The 23,039-nt window shown below is 47.5% G+C and overlaps 5 protein-coding genes across 5 annotated transcripts; 4 read left to right on the top strand and 1 right to left on the bottom strand.

The window, feature by feature from the left end:
- Nucleotides 1-9,072: 9,072 nt before the first annotated feature.
- P884DRAFT_285509 (uncharacterized protein) lies at nt 9,073-13,092 on the top strand (the record flags this gene model as incomplete). Its single annotated transcript, XM_069443773.1, has 8 exons — nt 9,073-9,105; nt 9,587-9,814; nt 9,971-10,011; nt 10,091-10,225; nt 10,274-10,413; nt 11,274-11,316; nt 11,404-12,634; nt 12,764-13,092. 8 exons carry the CDS (start codon nt 9,073-9,075, stop codon nt 12,956-12,958), a joined length of 2,046 nt encoding a protein of 681 aa, XP_069297090.1. The 3' UTR covers nt 12,959-13,092.
- Nucleotides 13,093-13,698: 606 nt separating this feature from the next.
- On the top strand, nt 13,699-14,898 carry P884DRAFT_300314 (uncharacterized protein; the record flags this gene model as incomplete). The annotated part of the gene is made up of 2 exons (XM_069444754.1): nt 13,699-14,211; nt 14,293-14,898. 2 exons carry the CDS (start codon nt 13,699-13,701, stop codon nt 14,896-14,898), a joined length of 1,119 nt encoding a protein of 372 aa, XP_069297089.1.
- A 764-nt stretch (nt 14,899-15,662) lies between these two features.
- Nucleotides 15,663-17,155, bottom strand: P884DRAFT_202259 (uncharacterized protein; the record flags this gene model as incomplete). The annotated part of the gene is made up of 3 exons (XM_069438411.1): nt 15,663-16,559; nt 16,632-16,839; nt 16,926-17,155. 3 exons carry the CDS (start codon nt 17,153-17,155, stop codon nt 15,663-15,665), a joined length of 1,335 nt encoding a protein of 444 aa, XP_069297088.1.
- Nucleotides 17,156-19,139: 1,984 nt separating this feature from the next.
- Nucleotides 19,140-20,342, top strand: P884DRAFT_278142 (S-adenosyl-L-methionine-dependent methyltransferase; the record flags this gene model as incomplete). The annotated part of the gene is made up of 4 exons (XM_069443155.1): nt 19,140-19,381; nt 19,621-19,818; nt 19,876-19,963; nt 20,010-20,342. The coding sequence occupies 4 exons, from the start codon at nt 19,140-19,142 to the stop codon at nt 20,340-20,342; spliced, it is 861 nt and encodes a 286-aa protein (XP_069297087.1).
- Nucleotides 20,343-20,855: 513 nt separating this feature from the next.
- Nucleotides 20,856-21,386, top strand: P884DRAFT_180792 (uncharacterized protein; the record flags this gene model as incomplete). Its single annotated transcript, XM_069437335.1, has 1 exon — nt 20,856-21,386. A coding segment is annotated over one exon (531 nt), but the record flags the coding sequence as incomplete, so codon positions are not given.
- Between the last annotated feature and the right edge of the window lie 1,653 nt (nt 21,387-23,039).

The raw sequence follows: 23,039 nt of genomic DNA, 5'->3' as shown, positions 1-23,039 counted from the left end.
ACCCTATACTATATATGCCTAATAGGTATAGTAGGCTAAGGTACTAGCTTAGGCGGTTAGAGTGTCAAGTCTAGCTATAATAAGGCCTAGGCTATTAGGCTAGTAGTAATATTAGCTATAGTCTTATTAATAATTGATATACTCTCTTTGTTATACTACTTGGTGTCCTATAGTATAGCTATAGGTAAGCTAATATATACGTATAGGTATATAGTTGTATCTTAGGTAGCGTTGGTAGGGCCGGACTCTTAATAGTCCTACTCTAGTTAGGCTATATCTGATTTATAGGATAGGAAGTCGGTAGGCTCGAGCGTCAGAATTACCTAGCATATAGTTAGTAATGTTAGAGGCCTCTTCTTATTTACTATATCTTATACCTTGGTAATAGTGACCTTGATTAATAATAGAAGGGTTAGTATAGTATTCTTATCTATAGGAATATTAGGGAAGGCGTTAGCTAGCTACTTATATTAGTATACCTTGATCATATTAATAGGGACCTACCTGGTTTTACTAATACGTTAGGTATATATAACTGTATAGGTACCCCCTATCTTATATACTATATTACCATTAATAGTACGAGGCTAAAATCCTCCCTATAGGTTTAAGGTCTTATAGTACTTAGCGAAAAACAGCGCTAGTATAATATAGTCATTATCGCTATTAGTAGCTTTATATAGGTTGACTATAACAGAGGTATCTATAATGATACTAAATAGTATTATCTTTATTTTGCCCTTAATCTTGACAAAGGCAAATTTAGCCTCTAAACGGGGAATCTTAGTAATATCGTCCTTATCTATACCACGGAAGGTCTTATAACTAGCTATAGTCATTTACTCTCCCTATAACTAGCGGCTATTAACGAAGTGGTATATAGCTAGTAGGTAAACTACCTCGTACTTACTCTTGCTAATATAGATCGTATTAATTACACTTCTAGAGACTTAGGCTATAACGCCCGTCTTACTATTATAATACCATTTGACTATAGCATCCTCTAGAAACTATAGATATAAAGGGTTAAAAGTATTATAGGTAATACTACGAGAGGTATTAATGACTTAAGGGGGTATATACTATAGGTTATACTATAGTATATTAGGATCTTTGCCCTCGAAGGCTATAGCTGCCTCTTTATAGCGTACTCGGACTAGGCTACCTATTGCTAGGTTATTATAGAATTCCTCTTCGGTACCTAGGTTAGCTATGAAGCCTATATCGCTTTCTAGTATTATATCTAGGTTCTTAAGGAGATCTTAGATATCGCTATCTGCCGGGGTATTATTTTCGCTTATAGGGCTAGAGTATACGCCTAGTATAGGCGTAGGTATGGCCTATACCTGATTAGACGCCTCTATAGCTATCTACTTCTTCTACCGATTAATAGGCGTGAATGCGGTAGCCGGGGTGTCGGCTGCTTTAGTCGCTATTACCGACTACGATACGGGTACATCTTGCTAGCTAACCAGAGGCTCGTTTCCGGTGGCTAGGGTCGCTATTATAGTTATTACTACTGCTACTATAGGGCCCTAGGTGCCTTTGGCAGCCTGTTTATCGCTTTTTCTGGCCTTGCTTCTAGACTTAGCCATTATAACTAATAGAACTAAGCTATTCTAGGTCGACAAAACTTAGCAAAAGTCGCGAAAGTGAGTGGTTTTCTTATATACGCGATAGGATAAAGCAAAAGGTAGTAGGAAAATACTCTCTAGGGCCTCCTTTTGATGGAAATGGAGGTATATAAGTTATAGGTAATAGCTATATAGTTACATTAATAGAAAAGGCTAGCGTTAGAGGGTTTAAAGGTTAGAAAAGAAGGTAGTTATTAAAGAAATTATAGAAGAATTGAAGAGGTTCGAAAAACTAGAAAATAGTAGGAAATCTAGGGGTTTTTATAGTTTTTAGGCAGGGCTTTTGAAGATAGGATAAAAGAAGGCTTAAGCTATTAGTATTTAGCCCTACTATACTAAATAGGTAGGCTATTTAGCCCTATTTACTAAATAGTCGGGTTGTTCGGTAGTTAACTAAGCTAGATATACGGTTTAAAGTAGCCTATATATAGTAAATAGTAGAGTTTGAAATAAAAGTAGTAATAAAGATAACGATATAAGAAATGGTAATAGGTTTTCTAGTATTAAAATAGATTTGGGGTAGCCTATTAAAGGTATGTATCTCTAGGTATTATTTGGCTTCTTCCTAGCTAGGTACGATGCCCTAGGTCTAGCTAGAAGTCTTTTACTTCGGGGGTTAGCCTTGTTTCTTTCTAGGTAGCGGTTAAATCTAACGGCGATTTATATATTCCTAGATCAATTCGCTAGAAGTAGCCTCTAGTTCACTCTAGGGAATCTATTAATCGTCCTTTATATCAAATCCGAGCTAGCGAATAAGGTATTTAACCCTTAGGCGCTTCTTTCTATATATATAGTAGTCGATAATCTTCTCGATCCGTTAGTATTCCTTACCGTTAACTAGAATTGGCTATAGTAGTGGTACGGTTCTTTTAAACGGATCGGGACCTTATTTAACGTAGTAGAGTTAGGCGATAGATATAACCAGATAGACCTTCTAGGATTTAGGAAAATCTAGCTTATAAGCTAGTTTTCCTACCCTTCGCTTGATTTTAAATGGTCCTACTCTCTAGGCTGACTATTTCCTATTAGGTTTACCAGGTAAATGGTATCCCTTGTATAGCCGTAGCTAAACGGTATCTCTAACTTCGAATTTGGTAGGTATATATCTCTAGTCATACTATAGTTTAGCTAGTGCTATAGCCCGATCAATTATTTTACTAGCTTCGGCCTGGTACTACTTATATAGGATTTCTAAGGCCTTATACCTACTAGTTCTAGCGGTTTTTTTACTTAGGATATCTAGAACTAAGTATAGTTTAAATCTATATACTAGTTCATTTAGGGACCTCCTAATGCTAGTAACTAGCATATTATTAAGGTAATGCTATAGGGCTAGTAGGATTTCGACTTATAAGTAGTTAGAATTTACTACAAAGTTTATCCGTAAGGCGATTTCCATGGTCTGGTTCGTCTGTTCGGACTGCCTATTAGTCTAAGGATAGTAGGCTATAGAAAATAGTAGCTTGGTTCCTAGTAGTAAGAAGATTTCCTTCTATAGGTTGGATGTGAATTTAGGGTTACAATCGCTAATGATTTAGGCTAGTATTCCCTAGTCGGTAAATATCTAGGTCCTTAGAAGAATAGTTACCTATTCTTTAGCCATATACATATAGTAGCTAGCTATAAGAAGCTTCTTTTTACTAAACTTGTACGTTACGGTATAGAGTATATCTACTAGGGCATGGCCTTCGAGTGACTAGAGGGTGCCAGTTATTAGCGCTAATAGCAAGTTAGTAATAAAGTCTATAGCTACTGTATAGAATGGTATTAGCTAGGTACAAATAGGCTAGAGCTCCCCAAGTAATAGGTTACGGTCGGTCGAGTTTACCTAACATATCTTGTAGTACTATACAAACTTTGAAACCTTCTAGGCCTTCCTATAGAAATAAATAGCTATAAGCTTATTTATTATCTTGTTTTTGCCGAAATGGTATATATTGTTATAAACTATCTAAAGGACTTGGTTAATATAGTTTTCTAGTAAGCAAAGTCTTCTAGTGCCGTCAAAATCTATATAGAAAAGTAGTCCGTTCGAAAGTTTAAACAGTCTTATAGGCAGTTTTAGCCATTTATATTTTCTGGCTCCGGTACGGTCATTTCTAACCAAGTCTTTCTCGTTTTCGTAGAGAGCTTGGTAGATAGGTCTATACTTCTAGTCCTTAGGATAGCTAGTAATAATTCTAGCCCTAAATTCGTCACTAAGCACCAGTTCTATAATAGTTATATCTGCTATAAAGGTATTAGCGTCCTGGTGATCGCTTTAGATATCTCTAAGCTTATCTGCTAGGCTGTTCTTAACCTTCGGATTATCCTACTCCTAGGTAGGTAACCTTAACAGTATATTAGGTACTATATTTAACGTCCTAGGGATATAGAAGATGTTAAGGTTAAATCCTAATAGATAATTAGCTACGTTTGCTAGTTTTAGGTTAGCCTTAGCCAGATCTATCGTGATTAGGGACGTATACTTTACTATCCCTTTCATTAGAATATAGTTAATAAAGATATTAACTAGGTATCTATTTAACTATATTATCTTCTAAAGTTTCCTAGTTACCTAGATAAGTATAGCAATTTCTACCTCTATAGATCTATAGCGCTTTTCTATGTTAATGGTCACTCTTAATATAAATAGGATAGGCTATACTTCACTTAAAGGAATATCCCTACTAGGGATTTTCTTACTATCCTAGTCGCCCTTAAGCTAGAAAGTAATAACGCTATAGCTATTATAGTAGGCATCTAATTTAAGGAATAGTAGTTTTTCTAGGCGGTAGTAATAGAGAAACTCCTAGTTATATAAGTGTTCCTAGAGTAACCTAAAGGATTCGAGTTCTTCCTTAGTTAGGGTAAACTTGACAGTAGAAGTAACCGCTTTCCGGGCTCTTTTGGCTTTCCTAGGCTCAAGCTTTCCTTCTTTCTATGCTATAGCCATTAGAGCCGTCTTTCGCGCCTAAAGTGGCCTTACTTTTACATTAAACCATGGAATGCCCTTCCTAAGCTAACCGGCCATTCTAAGGTAGTGCTCTAGACTATTAAGTATATCTAGGAACTTTAGCTTCTTAAAGGCGGTGATATAGTCGTCGGTTTTAGCGATACCTTTGCTATTTATAATATACCTAAGGAGCCTTATGGCCGGGTAGCCTATAAATGATTTAGGCGCCCTAATATAAATATAAGCCTTATTAAGGATTTTATAAACAGTATATAGGTATTTGAGGTATTCTTCCTCTGTTTTGCTAAAGATGATGATATTGTCGATATATACCCTGATAAAATGGTAGTATTTTAGGAAAAGTCTATCTATATAGCGTTATATAAAGGCTAGTACATTCTTGAAACCTATAAGTACTATATTTGATTTTTCTAAGCTATAGTAGCTTATAACGACTATATAGTTACTATACTCCTTAGCTATAGGTAGCTAGTAGAAAAATCCTAAAGTATCTAAGGCCGTAAAGAATTTATTACTAACTATAGCGGCTATAATGTTATCCTAGTCAAGTAGGGGATAAACATCTAGGACCGTGATTATATTTAATGGTCGTAGGTTAACTATACTTTAGCTTTTCTTAACCTCTACCCTAGGCTTTTCGGAAACTTTCCTCTATATAATAAAGGCTAGGTATATAATTAGGGTAGGTTTATCTATAAAAGTAAATCTCCTAGATACCTAGAGTTAGTTATAATGCTTATTAAGGGCTTTACGGTCTTTAAGCCCTATTAGATACGGTCTAACCATATAGACTTGCTTTTACTATCCGTTAACCAGATTGATTTATATCTTCTGGTATTCTAGTATCAATACGATTCCCCTATCCTAGTAGAGGTCGTATTTATCTAGAAGTTCCTTTACCTTAAGTGTAAATTTAGGGTTTATATTAGTAATACTAACGCTATCCTTGCTTTTGATAGCTAGGATATTATTAGGTTTCTTAATACTATATAATAGGGTATAAAAGCTTATCGCGTTTAGTAGAAGTTCCTAGTCGCCATTAGCCTTTTCCTAGTAGTATACGTGCTAGGCTTCTTCTAGCCTTCTCTTTAACTCTTACTCGGTGATTCCGTCCTAAACCTCGGCCTATATATCTTCTATATCTGTCATGCTAATCTATATAGCGGTATCTTCTCCTGAGTATTCTAATAGATAGCTAACCTTATCTCCTTTTCGGATAATTATAGGGGCATTAATATCATTTCGGACAATTACTACCCTTAGGGTATACCAGGTGACTATAGCGTCCCAGATTCCTTCTTAGCTAGTGGTGAAGTAGAAGTACTTGTTCTCTAGGAGGTTATCGGGCAGTAGAATAAAGTATATCTCGAGTAGCTAGGTAGAGTATATAGGTACGACGGTATACCAGGTAGCGGTAACTTTCCAAGAGATAGGCTTAAGGTTCTTTTTTATAACGTCCCTATAGACCTTTATATTAGCTAATGATCTAAAGGTATAGATGCCCTTGACAAAGTCAATCTTGACACCGTAAGCGGTTATAAAATCGGTGCCTAGTAGTATCTTTAGAGCAAGTTTATCGATGATATTGGCTATAACGTAGATATACCTATTAATAGGCGTATTCCTAGCCTCTCCTAGGATATAGAAGTTAAACTCGACCTGCTTACTAATCGTAGTCCTTAAATTAACTCCTTTAAAAGTATAGGACTTGCCCTTGATCTATTAGGGGTTCTTTGCCTATTAGGAAATCTATATCTGATCGACTAGGTTAGTTAAACTACCTATATCAAAGTAAATGTCTATAGTTTGGTCTCCTAGGTTGGCTCGGACCGGAATATAGAGGTAGGATGTCTTTCTTGTCTAGTAGAAGGGTATTTCTGTATTTAGATTTGCTTCTATAACTTGGCTAGGTTTAAAAGAGAGAAGAGTAGTTTCTTATAGTGCTTCCGTAGACGGTTCTAGTGGTGTAATAGTGCCTAATAACGTGGTTACGCTTTCCGCGAATTCTCGTTCTGCCTAGGGAAGCTCTTCTATTAGTAGTTCGGGTAGGTGTAGCTTCCTTTTATAGTTTTACCGCCAATGACGGTATAGCTTTTCTTAACTTATAAAAGTCTAACTATAAAGATTATACCTATTATTGTCCTTCTAGCAGTAGTTTTCTATAATAGTAGTAAAGAAATATACCTCTCCTTTACTAGTATCCTCTTCGGTTTCTAACTTATAGTTACTAATTAGAAGATAACTAGTAGCCTTAAGTTCTTTGTATTTAGCTTCGGCTTTCTCGTCTTTACTAGATATTATTATAGTATTATAGTAATAGTAGGTATTATCCTTGTTAATATACTTCTAGCTATAGTAGTAGAACCGTCTAAAGTAGGGATTCCGGTCGCTATATCTGCCCTTTTCCTAGGCTCTAGTACCCTATAGGCGGCTATTTCTAACTTAGTCATTATACTTCTTTAGTTAAGACTCCTAGTTACGGCTTTAGAATCGCTCCTCTTATAGGAGATACCTATATTTCCATTCCTCCCTTCTCCTATAACGGTCGGTCTAGTACCGCTAACCCTAACCACCCTTTTAGGGGTTAGTATGTAACTAATTAGCTTATTCCTTATTAGTATTATTACTATTATTACTACTAGTCCTATCTAAGGTATTATCGATATTAAATATAGCTACCTTCCTTAACCTCTTTTTAGCTCTAAGTTCCTTTAAAAGAGCTTCCTATTTTTTAGAGGCGTAAAGAAGGTACTAGTCAATAGTGTCTATCTCGTATAGCTTAGGGTAGAGCTTATAGAGTAAGGGAGTTATCGCTAACCAGAGTCTAGTTAGGAGCTAGTAGTTTATCTTATCTCCCTAGACTTAGGTATAATAGAAGAGGTCTATAGCAAATTCACGGATAGATTTGCCTAAGGCTAGGTTATCTTTAGTATAGCTATTCTAAACTAGCTATTAACCTACTTAGTTAAACTAGATACTAAATCATTCCTTAATCCTTTAAAGTTATATCTCTATACTTAGGTATAGGGTCTCCTTCTTAGTTAGTAATAGTTATTACTTATACTACTATAAGGCTAACCTATAGAATAATACCTATAGGTCATTTTATAGGAGAAGCTCCTTAGAAATGTTTCCTCTAACTATATTATAGATACGCTTAATCTAGAGGTTAATATTAATATAGTAATAGATCTTTTTATAATAGAAGATTAGCTAGCTATTTATAATCTTTTAGTTAGTATCTAGCTAGAATAGGCTAATATTAGTAATCTTCTAAGCTTAGTCTATTACTAGTTATAGCATTATATATATTAACTATAGCTAAAGAGAACTAATATCTATCTAGTTAGTTATAATATTCTAAAGAAGTCTAACTATTACCCTCTAGAGTAGTCTTATAATTATTTCTTCTATTAGGTCTAGTAGTAAGAGGGGTACTTATCCCCTTATAGGGTTATCCTCTATTAATATTAGTATTATTATTAGTAATCCTCCTATTAGCTAGACTATTAGCTAGAGGTTTTATAAAGGTCCCTACTAAGGTTTTTCCCTTTCTAGAAGTTCCCTTAGTATATTAGTTATAATTATAGTTTAAATAGTTCTAATAGGTCTATTTAGTATCTAGTTACCCTATCTACTTAGACCTACTAGGTTTAGCTTAGGCCTTAGAGTCTCTAGTAGATCCGGTAGGCCTATAAGTAGAGTTATCCTTTATAGGGCAATTTCTAGTAGTATAATAAATTATTAAACTAGGTCTTTAGGACTTAACATTTTCAGGGTCTCTAAGGGTCCCTTATACTAGCTTTCCTCCTAAACTTATACTTCTAATATAGCTCTTACTACTAGTAGTAATAATAGAATAAGAGCTTCATTTAAGAGCTAGAGAAGGAGTCTTATAAAGTGCCTAACAAGTCCTTTTAGAGTATAGTCATTAAGAGTCTAGGATTCTAGGTAATCCTTGTCTATTAGGTAGTTATAGAAGTCCTAAGTATAAATAGAGTAGTTATTAGCCTCCTTAAGAGATACTACTAGCTTAAGAAGTCAAAGGTCTATTAGAAAGAGCTTCTAAACCTAATGCTAATAGGCATTTCTAATAATAAAGCGGTAGGTCTAACGCGCTTACTATAGTTTAGACTTATTTATCGGTTCTTAATAGTATTAGTATTACTGTCGTTTTTAACTATTTAGACATCTACTCGGAGCAGAGGGATATAGTTACTTGACTCGGGTAAATAGTCTCCTATAGTGTTTAAACGCGAATAGTAACAAAGATCGTAGCTTTGAACCGGTAGTAGGTACCACTTGCTATAGCTTGATAGTTATAAATGACTATAGCTCGGACTAGCTATAAGATATAATACTATAGCAGTATTCGCGCCATGGGTAGCACTCCTAGACTAACTAGTATGGTCTGTAGAAGTGGTGATAAGATGTGTTGATTCTTCTAAGTGCCAGAGGCACTTGGGGATACTATCTAAATATATGTCTATGACCCCTAGCTCATCATCCCTGTTGGTAGGTCCGTCGGATCTGACCCACTGATAGCCATATGCTGTAACAATCTCTATGTGTATCGTCATGTCGTTGTGTAGCTGGCTTTTTCTGCTCGGTATTATAACACCAAGGTGCGTGGCCCGTAGAGCTCTCTCTCTCGATCAGATTATTCCTTTGATATTCTTTTCCCGAGCTCTTCTTATTGTGGAAACGAGCTAATTACGGCTAACCGAGGTCTGCTCTAATAGCATATGGTACTTCCTGGGCATAGGTGCGTGTTGGCACTCCTCCATCGATTGTCCATCCCCGGACGTTGGCTAACTTTTCAAATGTCTTAGGAGTTTGTACGTGGACTATCGAGGTTTGCTGTCCCCTCCACCTGTAGACTGCGATCCGCACGGCGTCGACTAATAAGTCAATATTTATTAGGTTCAGTGCTTTATGTAGATTCTGGCCAACCGCCTAATTATCTCTTATCATATACAAACCCCCAAAATAACAGTTGCTCAAAGTGCGCTTGCTCGTCGCTATTGGCATCATCAACGTCAGCGTTTTCTGTATCTGGGTCCCCGCCCGGTTGCAAATCAGCCAGACCTTTATTCGGATCAACAACATCTGGGGCAGGATGGAAAAGGCCATCTTTGCTGTCGTCGACATGTCCTTGAACGCGTATTTTATGCGCCTCGTCAAGTCCAAGTTGGTCGCAAGTGGGCTGAAGCAGTACGACATTGTGTGGAAATAATACAATGTATTCATGGTTTTTATATCCATCTTACTCGATGTGAGCATCCATTCCCTCCCCATCCCCTTCTCCCCATGACTGAATTCTTTCTCTTCACTGAGGCTGACTGACAACTTCCCCCTAAACCGGACCCCTAATTACTAGATCCTAGTGATTGGTCTCATGTCTCTGTCAGACGATACGGTGTAGGCCTGTCCTATTCTCCCTTTCTGTATTTTTTTTAAAAAAAAAAAAAAAACAGTGGAGCTGTTGACACGCATTCAGCTACCTTCAGGCCCACCCCCTGACATTCCTCGCCAAGCTCAACATCGAAATGAACATGGTAGAAATGCTGGGAAAGGTGGTCAAGCGGTCGAACAAGCGGAACACCTCTCTCCCGACACCCGACATCTGGCAACCGTACCTCGGCACGGACTGTGGCGTGTTCGACCGCGAATGGGTGGGCAGCGCAAAAGACAGCATCATGTCCCCAGGAGGAGGAGCAGGCGGTAACGGTGGGGTCCAGAGGCACGAACTCAATATGGACATATTGAACAATCCACACCTAGGGGCTAACGATTCGGGAGCATCAACCTCGGGGACCCAGGGTGACGGGGGGAAATGAGGACAGTCACAGCAGGTCGAGGAGAGGGGATCGCGAGGCGGGAGCGTGCACAAAGAGGGACGGATAGACAGCGGGAAGCCGGGGCTTAGTCAAATGACGCGATCGACTCAACGATAATAAAATTTGAAGCCGTAATTACTGAGCTTGTGGCGCACAAAGAATTTCTCCATACCGTACATACATGCATGGGTATAATTATATCGCTATGCCACGTGCTCTAGTGGTTTAGTAACTAAAGCATTCAGTGGCGGATAACTAATGGTGCGGTGGCCCTACATTTCAGTTTCGGTAGAGGAGCCAGACCAGGTCCAATCCTTCTCCCAGCATTTGCCATTGCCGTTCTGTGCCTAGCAAGGCGAGTTCTACAAAGGGTTAGGGTTTGATTAGGCAACCTTCCACAGCTGCCTGGCAGTGAACGGCGGCGTTGGTTAGCGCGCTCAACTACGGAGACACTGACAGGACCCATCTCTTCTTGAGCTCGCTCAATCGGCAGCTGCGAGAAGCCGGTCGTTTCATCTCACCACTCGGCTCAGTCTCATCGCAGCCGTGACCCAAACCTCGGCCGAGGCAATGGATAGATCGCAGGATCCAGCGGCTCAAGTGCACGCTAGGACAAGATCGGGGGTCAAAGGCAAGTGAACCCGTTGAACTGACAATGAATGCTCTGCCGGGTCATGTGTACGCAGTTCTACGGGTTGAGAGGTCGCTTTAAATACAGCAATCTACTACAACCCATACCCGTCAAATTCACTGCCACTCATCTAGCGCACCCACCTATGATGATGACAGCGAGTCTTTGATTTCTATTGAAACAAGAATACAGCTGATGCTCTCTCTTTGCAGTCACCCGACCCCGCTCATCCACCAAAGACCCTCTCGATGACGAGTGAGTGGCCGCGCCTTCCACTTTCAACCCGGTTACCGCGCTATTCCGCAAACCCTATTAACTGCAATTTCCTTACCTTCTGGCCAGTGGCCCTCTTGCATCGCCGCTGTCCCCGGATCGGGTCCAACGAACCCTGTCCATCCAAAGCCATCCCCGCAGCTCCGGCCCCGGCTCGCCCATGATGCCGCGTTCCCCAGCACAGTCGCCAGCCCCGACCGGGAAGCGGATAATATCCGGCGCGCCCTCTCCCAGACAGGGGCCCAAGGACTTCTCCTACCTCCTCCGACCCGAGATCTACCACCCGCTCAGCCCGCTCGCAGTGCCTCCTCCCTTTCGCAACCCGCGCAACCCCCCCGACGCCGACACCCCGATCCCGGACCTGCTCGCCCGGGGCTACTTCCGCGCCGCCGCCATCGCTGCGGCCCAGACCCTCACAAGCGGCGCGCTGGACCCGACCGACCATGCCCGCATCTTCGACCTGTTCTACATCCGCCTCGCCTGCCTGACCCTGGTCGACGCCACCCCACTCGCCGCCCAGGAGGTCAAAGCCCTGGGCGACCTGCACTCGGCCTTTTACTACTGCTCCTCTCCCGCCACGCAATCCAAGGACGGCGGGGGCGGCGGGGGCGGCGGAAACAGCAGCATCACGGGCGGAGAAACCACCCCCGGAATCACGGCCGCCTCGGCTTCTCCTCGCTCTCCCGCTCCTCCTCCTCCTCCTTCCTCCTCCCCTTCAGAGCACGTCGTTCCCTGGCCCCTGCGCCTACTGGCCGTCCGCCTGCAGGCGCTCGGCTTCGGCGACCCGCGGCGCGCCGTCATGTCGTACTACGAGCTGGCGCGCGAGGCGCGCGCGCGGCTGGGCGCGGCCCGGGCCCGGCACGACCACTCGGCCTCGGAGGCCTGGCGCGAGCGCCTGGCCGACCTGGGCGTGCGCGTCGCCGGCGCCCTGGTCGAGATGGACGACCTCGCCGGCGCGCTCGTGCACCTCGGCACGCTGACCCCCCGCCGCGGAGGCGGCGGCGGCGGCGGCAATCTCAAGAAGGGAATGGTGGCGGTCAGGATGGCGCTGCTCTGGTTGCAGCTCGGGGACGTGGACGCCGCGAGGGCGTGCGTCGGTGCCAATGCGGATGGCGGCGGCGATGGCGATGGCGATGGCGATGGCGTCGAGGAGAAGGTGGTGAGCGCGCTGTGCGACGTGGCGGACGGGGAGTACGAGGCGGCGTTGGAAAAGTGGAGGGCCTTGAGGGAGCAGGTGGACGACGAGATGGTCGGGGTGAATCTGGCAGTTTGCCTGCTGTATGTGGGCAAGATGCAGGAGGTATTAATTATTAGGCCCGGTCTCGTTGATTTTGTTCTTTCCCCTCTTCATCTTCCCTTTCCTGCGCCGCGCTGCAAAAACAAATCCATGACGAGAAATGAATGAATAAGGTCCGCTGACGCCGAGCAGGGTAGGGAATTGCTGGAGCAGCTCGTGGACTCTGGCCGGTCCTCGCATACGCTGCTGTTTAACTTGTCGACCATGTACGAGCTGTGCACCGATAGGTCACGGGCTCTCAAGGCGAGGTTGGCGGAGAAGGTTGCTGCCGTGGGAGACGGGACAGGAGGCTGGGAGAAGACGAACGCCGACTTCAAGCTGCAGTAAAACTGTCGGGTCCGGCGAACGAGTCGAAAAGAAGTTGTGAACGCGACGAGCTCCTAACAGTATGAGTCGAGAGTCATGAAGGCTAATGAAACATTCTGGTTGTTCTTGCTGTGCCGCTCTTGCTAGCCATCCCCCCTTCTCGGTGACTATTAATACGTGTTCTCTTGCTCACAACAAGGCCCGCCATCTTATTCTCTTATATATATATTTAACTCAAGCGCGTTTAAAGTCATCGCAACCGCGGACCGTCTTTCGGATGCTCCACTCAACACGCTCCACCGCAGGACAGGTCACAAGTGACAAGATCATCGGACAAAAGAGTGCAAGGCTCACCAAGTTGAATGTAAATGTAGAGGTTAGTACCACGGTGAATAGACCCTACAATGCTTCCACCATCATTACTGTCTCCAATTGCCAACTGGCAGAATCCCTTTTGTGTGCGGCGTATCATAATTAATCCTCAGAAAACTCTCACACTCCTCCTGTCTTCCCTCCCGTCTCTTCTTTTCCTCATAAGAGCCCGCAGCTTCGTGTTGAAGGCCCATTCTGCAGAATAAACTCGAATTTCCCAATAGGAGCCGCTGGTCGCGAGCAGCCCGTATTGCTGCCATCTATTTGGTTCCAAAATATCTCCGGTATGGCATCCATCTCTGCGCGTTTCTGTTAAAGAGCTCTGAATTCTGCTGGAGCCTCGCATGCTCACTGTTGCCAACTTAGTTCACCCACTCTTCAAAGCATCAATGGAAAGTGTTCCGACCATTGGCCACAAGAGGAGCCGTTCTGCTGCGGACTCCCAGTCCAATCTGCAGGAAGCGACGTCGGCTGCCAGAGAGACCACTCGTAACGCGCCGCGCGTGCTTCTCGTGCACCTGAGCGCTCTTCTTTCCTGCAACGACGCCGTTATTCGCGTGATACCTGCGATCCTCGCGGACATCCTGCCCGCCAACGACATCCCCAGCTTCACGGACGAGGACGCCCTCCGTGCCTTCTCCAAGTCTCCCATTCTGCAGCACATCCTGCAAGAGCTCGGCGTCCGTCCATTGTCGTACGACGAGTCAGTTCGTCTTCAGCAAGTCTACTGGCGCATCTTCTATGACCTGGGTGCGCCCCTGATCACCCTGGTGCCCGGCGCCAGCGAGCTCCTGGATGCTACCAAGCGCCATGGCCAGATCGCGCTCGCCGTCCTAGCCCATAACACCGCCGAGGCCGCGAAGGTGCTTGCGGACGCCGGCGTCGGTCACCTTGTTGACACCGTGAGTGATAACGCGAGGCCAAGAAGCCTGATTGATCGATCTGCCCCAACTTCTGATTTAATTATTTAATACCACGAACAGATTCTCCCGGCGCTTCCGGCTGAGACGTACGCAAGCGAGAATCCAGACCCCCGAGCCTTCTGGAGCCATTGGGGCCAATTCGTGATGCCCTGGTTTACCGCGTACTGCGACAAAGCTTCTGGAGAGACTGACCAAAAACCGGGGGCCGATGCTGCCGGAGCGGCCGCTAACGGCAGCACTACCACCCCCATGACCGACACTCCCATCCCGAGCGACGACACGAACAATGACGCCAGCGATGAAGCCGGCAGCAAAGCCGAGGCCGGAAACCTCGTCCCCGAGCGCGCCCTGCTCGTCTCGTCCGTGCTCGCGGACCTGAGCGCCGCCAAGGCGAGCAGCGGCATCCAGACCTGCTGGTTCCGCCGAATCGACGCCGCTGATCCGCTTGTCACAGGAAGCGCCTCGGGACTGTTTGATCTCGTGATTGGCGGGCTGGACGAGCTACGCGCTCATCTGTCCGCCGAGGTTGACGGTAGGGGTGGCGATGACAGTAGCAGCGTTCCGGCGACGCGTTGCAAGGAGGAAGAGGAGAATGAGAAGAAGCAGAAGAAGGAAGAGGAGGATGCGAGAGAGCAGGACAAAGATGAGGTGATGGGGGATTGTTGATCGCCGGGAGGAGGGCGGTTGCTGGTGGATGATGTGGGAGGCGCCCGCTGTGATTGCGACTGATCCATGGCTGCTCGAGGACGGCGAGACGGAGGTTGTCAGGCATTCCCAGGGAAAAGAGCATTATTTCTCCTGAATCACCCATTCACCGAGGCTACCGCCGCCCTCGCCAAATTCATGAGACAGGGAGGAGGGCCGACTTCGTCGGTGGTTCTTCAGACCTCCACGTATCTCAGCCAGATTGTTGGGCCTAATGCATCTTGGTATTTTCCGCCCGTTCAACGACACCTCCTCCCATGGGAGCTTAACATCAGCTCCGATCTGTTCTCCCACGGTCGACGAGTTGTACGGAGCCAGAACCGCCGTTTCCTCAAGGAGTCCACCCTCCTTCTAGCCGCATAACCCGCGTACGACGCATTGAACGATGGACGTAGGCATGGTTACATCCGGCCGGTTAGGGATTGGACTCGGAGTTTCCAAATGATGTTGCTGGCTCAGTCCATTCCAAGCTGGCTCAAGATGAGTGTACAGACCCTGGATACCTAACACTTGAACATCCCCCAAGGACCGCTCCCATTCGCGGCAAGACGCGGCGGAGAATGTGATAAGGCTGGTCAGAAGGACGCTCGATCTCGGTGTACCTGAGGCATAGTGGAGGTCTAGAGGCGTCCACCACGTTTGAGAGTTCTCCGTGATCAATCCTCATCTTGAATGAGGGGATTCTGGCCAAGACGATAGGCACGACAAACCTCGTATTAAATCGCTTAATAGCCATGGCCCCGTCGACTTCTATGCCGGTCACTGGGATGTCCGTGTCTGTTGCTTCGATGATGATGATGACCTGGCCAGCCGTAATCTCCTTGGCCGTGGCCGTGGCTGCGATACGAATGGTTCGTCCGCCCTGGATGGCGCGGCTCCGACTCCCTAATCGGTTCCTCCACCTCCACCTCATGCTCCTCGTATTCGTCGTTGAAGTATCGTGAGACAAGCTCCTTCTCCTTCCTCGCCTCGTCGGCATCAAAAACAAACCGCTGCGTCCCTTCATTGGGTGCCCTCTTGCGTTTCGAGCTGTTTCCGGACAGCGAAGGATTCGTTGCCGGTGATGTGGCTGAGCCCGGCGTGACGGACCGCGTGTCTAGCACATCCGGAGCGCACCGATCACACCATTCGTGGTAGCGTTGGTACTTCTCTCTCGCTATCAGATTGTTGATGTCGATCTTGACATCCATCAGTTTCTGAAGGGCGAACTGTGTTCCGATCTTGGTGGACTTGGGGAACTGCGTGTACAAGTCCAACAGGTCAAGAATGGTTTCCAGCACGCAAGGTCTGTGGGAATGCCACGCCGAAGCATCCCGAAACTCTCGTGTCTTCGCTGGGTTGGTGTCCAAGAGAAGAGCGGTCAGCTCAAGAATGGCGAGCACCAAGGTGAAAGTGGCCTGCTTGATCGGCGCAAACGTTTTGTACAAGTCGATCGACATGTTGTAGGCAACTCGAAGAAATCTCTTGCCCTCCTCCATGGTTCCTTGTTCTTCTCGCGGAAACATTTTCCTGACCATCTTGATGAGTAACTTCTGCGGGTACTGAACCCGAAAGTCGAAGCCGATGGTTTCGAGGATATGCCGCTCTAAGCCGACTGTAAAGCGAGACGGGGCTTCAAAGATCTTGGAGAGGAGTCAGCCTATGTGAACGGCCAGAGGTTCGAGATGGGCTCCCCAAAAAGAATCATGGCCTACCTTGTCATCTGGCGTCTTGTGGTCATGAGGTTGCCGAAGATTGTGCGCCGCGCAGAGGATCTCTTTCGACTTCTTGATGGTATCCTCGGCCTTGCAAGCCACGAATAGGGATGCCAAAGCAACGTCCTCGTAGTTGTACTCGTTACTCGGGAATCGCACACGGAATTTGTGGTAGTATATCGCAGCCGTGTCGAATGTCTTGACAGGCCTGGAGGAGGTTCAAGTTAGTCGGACTCTCCGCCTAATCATAACCAAAGAAAAAGGGGGGGGGGTGACTGTGGAAAGAGCACAAACAATTGCAGGCTTTGGCGAACGCTGTCAATCAGCTGGACGCCCTTCAAGCGGTAGCCGTCTTCGCGCGCCTCGTCATAACCGATCTGCTTCATGCTCTGCCGGAGACCCTGTTCAGAATTGTACCGCGAAGGTATTGCAGAAAGTCCAGACGGGGGTCCGATCGGATTGCTGTCGCTTGGCCCCGTCTCCTGTCCCGCAGGAGTCGGGGGGTCTGCCGCATGTGGTGCCATCGGGGACTCGGGACGAGGGTTGTCGCTTAATTATTATTATTGTGCGTCGTATGAGGTCCGGACAAAGGTCCTCGGAGAAGTCTTGGTGGTGCGAAAGTGTCGGAGGCAATGACCTTCGATCGAGGAACGTAACGTGGAGGGAACGCGAGTATGCGCCATACACAGGTGCTATTCATTCGACTGGTTGCTGTAAACGAAAGTCGCGAGGGAAGCGATGCGGCAAGAGGGGGCGGCTGAACGCGGTGATGGTGATGCAGCAAACTTCAGGTACAGAGGTTATCGGTCTTGATGTCGCAATGAAAGCTTGTGGTTCTGTAGTGTAGAGGTGCCCCACATCACACACCACGATCGGCGCGTGCCGAAGCCATACTTACCTTAATTTGTGGGACCGATGATTCGCTTGGCATCTCCCGAACCTCTCCTCACGGAAGTTTGCAGTCGCTATCTATGGAGTCTGTACAAGTCGGCAAAGAATTAGTCATAGCGTATTAGTTGTACGGATTACCGGGTACTATGTATATACACCACGAGAGTCTTGCAGATGGTATAATTCAGTACCTCGGGTACCCAAGGCGTACTTTTACCAAGTGTTTATTCAACTGAGGCACTCTGTAATTATCCTGGGAATATGGAAACATGAATCCTATAGTTACATGTTGTTTGTACTATACAGTCCGTATGTACATACATACAGCACAGACAAAAACTAATATACGTACCGGCAGGTCTTCATGTACTGCTTACGCGCTGCCAGCGCGATGCACCAGCACATAGGAAACAGTGAGTCAGGGGAAACGGAATGAAGTTTGATGGTTGATTAATATGGGGAAAAATCGGTGAGCAATATCGAAGACGGTACATAAAGCGCAGATAACGTTCTCGGCACGGGTGGCTCGTGGCCAAAAGTGCACGAGCTGCTGTTCAATGGTGACGAGCACGCGCGGGTGCGAGCGGCGAGGTACGTGGCCATCGTCGTCGTGCCATACGGTAACGCGGCCAAGGGTGGAGGAGGCGGTCTTGAAGATGCATCCGGTAGCTGCAATCTCCATCTCCGCGAAGAAGATCAGGGGCTGCGGTATTTAGAACACCTTCTCAGGCGTCTCGAGGCGCACTAATAATTATACATACATCCACACACACACAATGTACAGGACGGTCTACATCAATAACTGAAAGGCCTGGCCTTGGAGTAGCAGTTCATGCCGGTACCCCCGAGGACTTGGGCCAGCGAACGACCATGTAGCTCAAGATCCGGCGGAAGAGCCGTTGCGCCGCCGTCCAAGGATGGTGATCGCGGGCGAGGTGGCGCTCGACTGTTTCGAAGCGACGAATCAAGCACTAGACCGGGCCTTCTAGTCCTTCATATGCTGGACGCCGGATGGAAGCGACTGCTACATCAACGTGGTCAAATACTGGGTTCCGCAACTCCATTGTGCTTCTAGGTACCTGAGGTATCATTGGAAGGTGGCGCATGTGGATGGGCTTGCGGAACTGGCACAAAGCTGCTGTTCGCAGGCGTACATTTTTCCCAAAATCGGGAACTACGTGCGTGATTGAGAGGAAAGTGTTCCCTGATGCGGGTTTAGCCCGACACGGGACGTGTACGGACTCTCCATCTCGATTGGGTCGGTCGTTTATTTGACACTGGGGGGGAAGGAACCATTCATGTTTCAACTTGCCATTATTTGCTTTCAGACAGATCCGTTCTGTCAAGCATATAATTACCATCTCGCGACACCTCTGTTGCATGGTCGGCCATGAGAGACAGCGGGAGCCCGCCGGCAGATTCTGAAAGCAAAAGATTGAACGAGAACGCCGCCGCTGACACAACCATCGAGACGCCCCGCGCAAGCGTGAGCATGTGCCGCTACGAGAGCTCTTCGCGGTGCAGTCCGCACCAGGTTCCGATCGTAAACCCCATCCCCATGCTGTCCGCGACGTCGATGATCACCATCAGCAGAACCCCAGCAACCCCAGCAGCAAGATGGCCGCTTCTGGGGAGCCCGACGACGTCCACAATAAAAGCGAGTCTGTCCCTGCCGACGACTTCGAGACGGCGTCGGCTGGGTCCATCAGCGTCACGTCGTCCGTCTACGCTCACACCACTGAGAACGGCCGCCGATATCAGCACTTCAGGAATGGCTGCTATCCAATTCCCAACGACGAGGAAGATCTCAATCGCGAGGAAATGAAGCATGCCATGATGCTTGAGCTGTGCGACGGCGCGTTAATTACCCACTGGCGAGAACGTGCACAAGATTCTCGATGTTGGGACGGGCACCGGTAAGTAAACCAATCGCAGACGGGTCAATACTGTCTCATCCATCAGTTGATAAGAAAAGAAGAGGGAGGAGAGTATAAGGAAAAGAGCAGAAGCCATTGGGGATATCGAGCCGGGTGATTTAATTATGGTATCGAGCTGACGGCCTTATGGGACATTGCAGGCATTTGGGCGATCGAAACAGGGGAGCGATTCCGGATGCACGCGTCAGTGGAATTGACCTCTCTCCAACGCAACCTCTATGGGTGCCATCGAACGTCGATTTTCTGGTGGACGACTGCGAGGAGGGCGAATGGTTGGATCGCGACGTCGACTTTGTCCACCTCAGATTCATGACCATCGTGCTTCGGGACGTACCTAGGGTCCTGAGCAATGCATTTCAGTAGGTCTGACGGATCGTTCGAAGTCCTCACTCTGGGTGGAGCCTCACACACCACAGGAGTCTAAAACCTGGCGGTTGGATCGAGTTGCAGGAGCTCTGCGTTGAGGTTCTCTGCGACGATAGCACAATGCCTGACGACGACCCGGTCAAGTACATGTACGATCTGGTACCAATATCGAGCCTTTGGCAAGTTTGGCATGGACGTGACGCCACCAAAACTCCTGGAGCCCCTGCTGCGCGATGCGGGATTCCATGACATACAGTGTATCGTCAAGAAGGTTCCGATCGGCCCCTGGGTTCGAAACGAGACCCTGCGCCTCGTTGGCCTGTACCAGAAGACGGCTGTGCTGGACCTGATGCCCGCCCTGTCCGCCAGGCCATTCACTGCTCTAGGAATGTCACGGGTAGAAAGCCAGGTGACTCTGGCTGAGGCGAGGAAAGCGCCGGATGATATGAACGTCCATCGATACTTTTACTACTATTTCTGGTTCGCTCAGAAGCCCCCCGAACCCAGCTCCGCCTGAGAACTTTTCGCGATGGAGGTTCAGACTCCGGTAATTGAACCCCGTAGTCTTGCACAAGGAATAGGTGTCAAAGGAGGCGGTCATGAACGCGGCAAGTCATAGGATCGCTGCAAGTGAATAGGTACATTTTGTAGGTGTTATTTTCTCCCTTCCTCTTTGCTTTCTTTCCTTCCTTTTGTTTCTTTTTCTTTTTTTTCTTTTTTACAGTTCTTCTTTACAGCCTAGTTGCCCCTTAAGGATGTGCCGAGGTGGGTAATAGCGTGTAGAGTCGAACGACTGCGCATCCCTTTCCGGAAAGCAACAAAGAGAGTTCGAACGGGGCCTTCAGACCTTTCGCGTTGTTGTTTGCCACATGCCTGTAGCTGGTATTTGGGGTCGCAGCTTTGTCCTCGTCTGCCTTCAAGATCGAGCTCTCCAAGCTCTCACATCTGAATCTCACCATCGCCATTAATTAACCTTTACAGTATTACCATCAACACCGTTTGAGCTTTGGAACATCTTCCCCGTCAAATAATGTCTAGCCGAATCTTCTCAACTGCTTCCCAGTCGTCACAGCCGCCGCGGTCACCATGGCTCCGCAAATATGGCGGCGAGATGCGCAATGTGCTCAACATTGCGGGTGATACCGTCGCTCATTCTGGATTCGCCCCTCTCTTTCCCTCGCTCCATCCAACCTACTTCGCCGAGGAGAGCACGGTCTTCGAGCAATTGCCGCCGTATCCAATTCCCCCAGGCCATGAGCTCGACATGCTGTTTTCCACAGAGGCATCTCAGATAAGGTTAAACGGCGGGCTGACGACATGGGAGATGGGTGTCCTCCGTGAGCATTTGGCGGGCGGACGACTGGGGGGCCATCGGCAGATGGATCCGGTTACACCATACTATCTGGATGCCGAGCCAGGAGTGAGAGTTGATGAGGGGGGTTGGCATCCGGTCTTTGCAAAGAGCAAATGGTATGACTTCCGCCTTCCAATCGTAGACAGGAATTTGATCCGCGAGGCTCTACCCGGTATCAACGTCTCGAATGTCTGGAGCGTCGACGTGCCCAAGCTTTGGACCGAGCTTCGCGTGTCGCTGGAACTCACCAACCGCTGGCTATTCTGTATGGCAGAGGGCCCATGGTTGAATCATATGGTCCACGAAGAACGGGTCGAGTGGTTCGAGGCAGAGCCGTCCACGGCTGAGCTAGAGGACCCAACCTGTCAGCTGGGGCCGAACCGAAAGCCGTGGAGGATTCCCGCTCGGAGCAGGAACTATGACGCGGAGAAGACGCTCAAGATCATCGCGAAGCAGCTCGCGCCGAAACTGGTTTGGACCTTTATGGATGACGGGTACCATCCCTACGATGCTGCGGACAACGGCGACTACTACGGGCGCACAATCAAGCATTGGAACGATGGGGAGGCGCCCGATGAGGATACCCCGGCCGGTCAGAGAAAACCGCCATTCATCACGATATACATTCATGTGGCACCCCTGCGAGTTCTGCTGGATCCGAAGTCGACCTTGGCGGAACGATCCCATGCGAGATGGTCGTTAGCGATGACAGTAGGTTGTCTCTTTCTTGCTATACCAGCGGCAGAAGCGTAGCTAATTCCGTTTCTTAATTAGATGCTGCATGAACTAATGGCAAGTGGCTCGTTCATCCAGCAGACGGAGAAAGCAAGGTTCAAGCTGGCGGGCTAACCAATAACTAATTACATGGACTCCAGCATGCTATCAACATGACTCGCCATCTCGATCAAATCTATCCTGTAGACGAACCAGTGAGTTTCGAGGATCCGTCTCGTTTAACTGGATGCATGTCCACATTGGTGGCCTGGTTCCCGGCGAGAAGCTAACGCAAACTTGTTCACATAAATAGTGCTATGACCAGGAGTGGTGAGTGTCTCGGCGGCTTCCTAGATCCTCACCCCGTGGCGCGTTCTTGATGACCTCCTCGGAAACATTGGGAGTGTCTCCGGTCCGAATACCGTGGACCAGCGCTAATAAGGACCTATAAGAGGATTTCCAGCTCTGACATATGCGTATTAGGGACCGTGAGCTAGGCAGTTCTGCAGTCAAGAGCTTCTTCGGGGGCGATATTCTAGAAACCCCCATGATCGACACCGCTGGCAAAAGCGGCTACAAATATGGCATGACCATGAAAGAGTTCCCCTCGCTCCCTGCTATCAATCCGGTGGCATCCGTCAACAATAAGCCCCTCGACGCGATCGGCCGTGTCACCGATGCCTCACCTCTGCCAGCCGCATGGTACTCCTCTCACCTCCTCGAGTCCTTCTACACGACGGTCGTCCAAAAGTATGGGCTTGCTGCCTTCCAAGCACCCCGCCTCTTCTCCGCCCCCAACATCTTCCGCGGCTTCTACCTCGAAGCCCACCGTGCAGAACCCCTCGCCAATGCAACCTCCGCCGAGCACGCACACCTCATGCCGTCCATTCACGCAACCCTCGCCGATCTCCAAGCCCGTCGGCTCGCCTGGAACCGCCTCCGCCCCTGGTACGACCACGAGCATCGCCTGTGGAAGCTGACGCCCTATTCCAACGTGGCGGCGCGCGCCGTGGTCGCGCGCTTTGCCGCCGCCGCGCAGCCACTCCGCCGGCTCACCGAGGCAGACGAGCTGGCTGCGGAGCGAGAGGCTCACGTCGCGGTCAGCGGCATGGATTACTGGCTCAACTGTCACCTGGCCCGCGATGG

This window comes from Thermothelomyces heterothallicus (assembly GCF_042370625.1).
Source record: "Thermothelomyces heterothallicus CBS 202.75 unplaced genomic scaffold P884_scaffold_13, whole genome shotgun sequence".
NCBI classification, from domain to species: Eukaryota; Fungi; Ascomycota; class Sordariomycetes; order Sordariales; family Chaetomiaceae; genus Thermothelomyces; species Thermothelomyces heterothallicus.
The sequence above is the reverse complement of the archived record's forward strand: the minus strand, read 5'-3'. Positions and strand labels throughout refer to the sequence as shown.